Source organism: Heloderma suspectum, chromosome 3 (assembly GCF_057233095.1).
Source record: "Heloderma suspectum isolate Gila_16-S chromosome 3, 16-S_ref, whole genome shotgun sequence".
In the NCBI taxonomy this organism is placed as follows: domain Eukaryota; kingdom Metazoa; phylum Chordata; class Lepidosauria; order Squamata; family Helodermatidae; genus Heloderma; species Heloderma suspectum.
The window spans coordinates 9,474,615-9,481,053 of NC_139460.1; the positions used below are offsets into that span (position 1 = coordinate 9,474,615).

Here is a 6,439-nt window from a genome sequence, read left to right on the forward strand (position 1 = left end):
GGGAAATAGGCATATACACACTCTAGTATATGATTAGCAATGTCAGAGCACACATTCTCTACTCAGAAAGGGGTAGGGGCCACAGAGCTGTAATTCATAGTTTCAACCTTTAGAATATATTTATCAGTTAAAACATAAACATTCAAAAAGATGGAATTACACTATCACTTACATTAAGCTCATAAATGTGTTTTTCACAGAACTAATGGAAAATATTCAATATTTTAGTTTTAATATTTACCATAGTTTGAAAACTAGATCATATAATAAAAAACAGAGTTATTAAATTGTCACATTATAAAATATATAATTCAGAGATGAGTAGCTTTTTTCTTTTCATAACTGCTTTGGAAATAAATTTGATTTAAATTTTATCATCATCATCATCATCTATATCCCAGGTTTTTTCCTCTTGCAAGGAACCCAAGGCAGCTTACATTGTTCTCGTTTCCATTTTATCCTCACAACAACCCTGTGAGGTAGGTTAGGCAGAGTCAGTGACTGGTCCAAAGTCGCTCAGTGAGCTTCATGGCCGAGTGGGAACTAGGACCCAGATCTACCGAGTCCCAACACTCTAACCACTACATCACACTGGCTCTATTGCAATATCATGGCAGTTTTATGAAGCAATGTGGTCCTTCAAGAGCAGGTATTCTTAAAATAGAGAACAAATCCTGTTTTAACAGTGAAACACACAGGTGACAGTATTCAAGCAAACCCTGGGGTGAGAGACGCTTGGGCTCAATTGCCAGAAGTGATTCCTCAAAGCCATTAAAGAGAAGACCATTAGGGGTGCAATCCTATGCATATTCAGACAGAAAAAAGTCCTAGAAGTCCCAGCATTCCCCAGCCAGCATTGTGCCCTAAAAGAAACATCAGCAACCAAACATTTAAGGCAGGCTTCTCCAACCTGGTGCCCTCCAGACGTTTTGGACTTCAACTTCCATCGGATGAGAGCTGCAGTCCAACTTATCTGGAGGGCACCAGATTAGGGAAAGGCTGACATAAGACCTGCTCAAGCTCAAAAGTATAGAGCCACTGTGGTGAAGTGGTTTGCATATCAGACTAGGAGCTGGAAGGCCTGAGTTCAATGCCCACTCAGCCATGATGCCCACTGGGTGACGGTGTGATGTTGGGTCAGTCACCCTCTTTCAAATTACATCACAAGGTCATTGTGAATATAAAATGGAAAAGAATGGCATGCCACCCTGAGCTCCTTGGAGGTAGTTCATAAAAATATAAAAGTAGCCCGTAGAGCTGGGGAGGAAACCTGTGGTCTTCTAGATGTTCTTGAGCTATAACTCCCATCACCCCGATCCTTGGCCATGCTGGCTGGGGCTGATAGGAGTTGAGAGTTCAACAACATCTGGAGGACCATAGGTTCCTCACCCCTGCCTTAGAGTGATTTCAGTTCTGGACCCCTGGCTTACCAGTTCTAAATACTCAAAATCTATTTGTACAAAGACCTAGATTTCCCTCTCTTCAGGGGAACACTTCAAAAATCTCTACAAGCAATGGAACAAATTATTTAGGGAAATTGAGCTGCTTCTTCCCTTGATAAAGAGCTTGGACACTTATCCTATATAATAAATCCTACTACCTCAGTGCAATAAAAGCAACTACTATAAGGGCACCTAGAATTATTATTTTTTAGACCACAAAAGGAGTGTGTTGTGGCACCACACACACACACACACACACACACAGGTGTAGATAAAAGTTGTGAACAGAAGGTCCAAGAGGCCACAAAATGCAAGAGGTGCAGTCTGACATTTCTATTTAAAGCTCAAATGCATACATGGTAAGCACAGTGGCTGTTCACAACCACAATAATCGGCAATATTTTTAAAGAACCGTTCACACACCTCTCCTTCCTCTGTAGTCTCCTTTGTGGCATTATCTGGACTGTAAACCCTGAGAGGCACCAAACTGTATTCTCATTCCTTACAAAACACAGTATACATGGTGGGCACTATATAAACAATAACTAGCTTCTCATTACAGAATTATCCATCAATTGTCACACACACATAGTAAACTGCAAACTAAGTTTCACGGAGAGCTTTAAGCTAGAGATGTGAACGCCTAGGAAAAAGCAGAAAAATTGCGGGGGGGGGGGGGATTTTTTCCAGGGACATTTTTGCCCTCTGTTTTTTTCTCAGGCCTTCACATCTCTACTTTTAGCCCATCCAATCCTAAAGGTCTGAATGGACAAATCTATTTCACAAGCTCATGGCTAAGGCGAGATTTGAACTGGGAAGTACCCAACTGCCATTCTTCAAACTTATCCTTTCCACCACTCTAAACCTGCATTGAACGATGGACAAAAGAGCAAGACCTCACAGTGCTTTTTGAAAGATGTTCCATTTTGGACTTTGGCTCATCCTCAAAGGACAAAATACAGACATCACTTGTACTCCCTGTAGCAAAAAAAACAGTTTAAGAAATGTGCAAGTACACCAAAGTTTTATTATCTAATTTTATATTGTGACAAAATGACTGCAACAACACTTACAGACCGGTCTATGCACATTTTCTTGGAACTAGGTCCCACCATTCTCAACAGGACTTTCCTCCTATAAGTGCATAGGACTGCATCCTATATTACAATTTTATATATAGGTTTTTAGAAATGTCATGACTTCCCGCAAAGAATCTTGGGAATTGTAATTTGGTTAGGGTAGTAACAGATCTAGATATGCCTGGTCTCCCTCATGGAACTACAGTTCCCAGCATTCCTTAGACAGCTAGATAGTCAAGTCATTTGTTGCTGCCACCTTACAAAAAATGTCTCAAAGTAGTATGGAATAACCACAACACTTTTGCCTCCCCAACAAAGTACAAATGCGGCCAAAAAGGAAAACAACTGGGTAATTCACAAAAGAAAGGTTCATATTAATAACAAACACACGGAACAGTTAAAACAAAATTGCTTGTTCAAATAAAATGGTCAGCTACTAAATTTCATCTATTGTCTAAAGGATAGGTGCCCACATACCCAAAAGTTCAAGCCATTTTGTATGCCATTTAAACAAATGTATATCAAAAAGCATATCTAATCAAATATATACATCCTTTTATCTTGCAAAAACATACTAGTAATGAAGAATCTAGAAGCAATGAAAAGCTATTTACAAAGTTATTGGAAATTACAGTTGTGCGCCACGCTACTTATTAAAGCAGTTAAAGAGCTGATTTAAGATTTGAATTATTTTGATTACCCATTTTAAAAGCACTACCAACAAAGAAACTGTCCACTGATAATTTTCAATCTCATGGAACATGCCAGCAAAATCTCAGGTGCTAAAAGCAAAAGTCTATCCCATAAGAGGCCCTATAATTTGGTGGGGGCAGTACCAGTTTGTGGGCAGTTACATTTTGTGACCCGGGGATGGGGGGGGGGGGGCAGGGAGATGCACTAGCCTTCAATACAAACAATGACGAAGGCAATTAAAACCCATGACTCCATTTGAACAAAGATGCTGAGAAGCTCAAGAAGAGAGTTTCAAGACAATATTTCCTTGATTCTTTAGGGCTACTTCTACAATTAAAATGTGCCTTCTTTCCTTACCCCAACTCTCCTCAACTACCTTCCCAAGAGAAGTTGTTTCAAGTCTGGCTGGCCCCTAGAACCACACAAAGGAATGTTTAACAGCAGCTCTGAGCTGTTCTATACGCTGCAGGCAGCACTGAGCTGAGGTTCTCCACAAATGGGAAGTTTATATGGGGCTGGATGATCATGTGCCCAAAATTCTGCCATCTCTGTAGGTTGACAGTGAACACAAGCATGCTCTCTCTCTCGCACGCGCACACACACAAATATGAAAGCAACACATACCTTTCTGTCCCCCCCACCCTCTGGCTACCTCAAAATGAATCATTCATACACACTAGGAAATGAGGAAGAAAGAGGAAGAATTGATCACCCCGAAACATTCATGCAGCTGAAGAAATCTAGAGGTGGCACATGAGCTAGAGAGATAAAGTTTTAAAGCAGTGCTAGGCTAACTTCAGTTTTACATGGTCTACTTTTTAAATTTTACTTAAATCTTCATGGTCTACAACTGTGTTTAAAATGTATTCAAATTTACTACATAAATTTATTCAGGATCTCTTAACAAATAAGGCATAACTAGTCTGTGTTGAGGACCCTTGACTATGCTATTTTGCTTAAGAACATAAGAAGAGCCATGCTGGATCAGCCCAAGGGTCCATCTAGTCCTGCATTCTGTTCACACAGTGGCCGACCAGCTACCCAGCATCCAAAGGTACTAGGTGGTCTACCATAAATTGGTCAGTAGTCCTCTCATGGATAGCAATCTGCCTTCTGCCCCATCCAGCTTTAAAGAAATAATATGTAAGGCAGCTTCCCCAACATGGTGCCCTCCAGATGTTGTGGATTACAATTCCCAAGATCCCTGACCATTGGCTATGCTGGATGGGGCTGATGGGAGTTAAAGTCCAAAATATCTGAAGGGCACCAGGTTGGCGAAGGCTAAGGTAAGCTACTCCATCTCACGAAATACCCTTCAGCCCCCTTCTCTCTTTATCAGTCCCGCTCCCCATTCCTCTTTCTAGTGAAGAGATGTGAACCGAGAAATATAAAAAGCAAGCAGAAAGGCACACTATTTCTTTTTTTTACCAAAACATCTGAAAATACTGCATATGCAAGTAGATGTAAATGTATCCCAGAACTGGAATGAGGAAGAGAATAAAGATGCAAAGCCTTCCCACTTTTTCTGCGATACAGGCAAAAAGTGCAAACAATGAAAAGCACAGACCCATAAGGACGAGGGGAAAGACAGTAACACCCAAGAATCAATAAGAGAATCAAAGAAGAAAGGGGGCAGCCAGTGCGTATGTAGACTGTGCACATGTGAGAAAGGGTTGGGGGTTGGCTGCAGGAGAAACCTTCTCCAACACAAGGGAGCTCATGGAGGAACACTCCATGAGAGAATGACCAGGAAGAACTTCTACAACAGTATATTGGGGATGGGAAGTAGGGAACAGCTCCCCTAATATAGCAAATTTCAAAAGAAGAGCTCTCAGCTTCAGAAGGGGAAAAGATGTATCCCTTCCTGTGCGGATGATCTCTTCCCTTTATACACTTGAGAAAGAAAGCCGGGCCAGGACATCTTCATCAGATTATATAGGGTCAGGATGGAACTTGCAAGGTCCCCACTAAGATCTTTCAAAGATCCCAAGGGTAATTAGCTATTCATCCTCTTGCCCAATTGTAACAAAGCCTAATTCTACTTAGCCGATTTACGCGCATGGCTCCCTTATTATCCTTCAACTTCTCTTCTTCCCTCCCCTGCTCGCTCTCGGTACCTGAATCTCGCTGCAAGCTCCTCGGGGCGGGGAACCGCCTTTTGCTCACGCTACTCTGAGTAGAGCGCCACACACACTGATGGCGCTTTACAAATTAACAACAAATCAGGCGCACACCCTCCCACCTTTGAGGAGACTACGAAAGCAGGCATGAGGCGCCCCAATGCAAACGCCGCGGCGGCGGGGGGCGTGCGGGAAGTACATGTCCCACCCCCTCTTCTTTCTGTTCGCCCTCCCCGCTTACACTCGCAGAGGAAGAGGTTCTCCCCTCATTGGGGGGAGGGGGTCCCCACTGTGGGGAGGGGCCCGCCATTAAGAAGGGGGTTGAGGAGGAATAGACACCCCTGCGAAGCCCCTCCTCCTTCAAAGAACGGGGGCCGAGCCCCCCTCCCCAGCAGTCCCGAAGGAAAGTAAAGGGGGTGGGAGAGGGAGAAGCTTCTCCGCTTCGGGGATGGACGGGGGAGGGCCCTGTTGTGTGCGAGAGAGGGGCGGGGGGCAGAAAGAAAGGACTTCCTAGGTCGCTGCTGTCGCCCCCACCCCCCAGTTTCGAGCTGCCGCCTCCCAGGCAAGCTGATGTCGTGAGGGGAGGAGGAGGCCCCTTCCGCAGCCGGCCGCCGCGCTTACCCTGGTCGCCGGGCTCCTGCGGCGGCTGCAAGACTCGCTCCAGCTCCGGGAAGGGCAGCTCGGGCAGGTCGAGCAGGGCGCCGTATCTCTCCAGAAAGGAGCAGACGACGGCGAAGTTGGGCCACGAACCGGGGCAGGACGGGCCCCCCGACGGCGGGGCGGCAGGGGGAGGAGGGGATGGGGGAGCCGCTGCCGCAGCCGCCATCTTGGAACCTGAGAGGATGGATGGAGAAGGAGAAGGGAAGCGGGGGGGGGGGGAGGTGAGGAGGATAGGTTCATGGAAGGGGGACAGGGGGCGCTGTGGCGAGGGCGCGCCGCCCGGCCTCCCTATCCCACCATGCAACGCGAGGAGAGACGAGGCTACGGAGCGGGAAGGCAGAGCAAGCGAGGAAAGAGCGGCCCTGGCAGCATGCTCTAGGAACCTCCCTCTCGTTGCTTTCCCTGTGGCTGATTGACACAGGAACCAAAACGAGGCTGCGGCGGG

General features: G+C 45.5%; 1 protein-coding gene across 1 annotated transcript in view; it reads right to left on the bottom strand.

Moving 5' to 3' along the window:
* Positions 1–6,170, bottom strand: part of RSF1 (remodeling and spacing factor 1) — a 71,737-nt gene extending 65,567 nt beyond the window's left edge. The window contains exon 1 of the mRNA XM_084842480.1: positions 5,956–6,170. Coding sequence (XP_084698606.1) covers positions 5,956–6,160 — 205 coding nt within the window. The 5' untranslated portion in view covers positions 6,161–6,170. The remainder of the gene's footprint in view (positions 1–5,955) is intronic.
* Between the last annotated feature and the right edge of the window lie 269 nt (positions 6,171–6,439).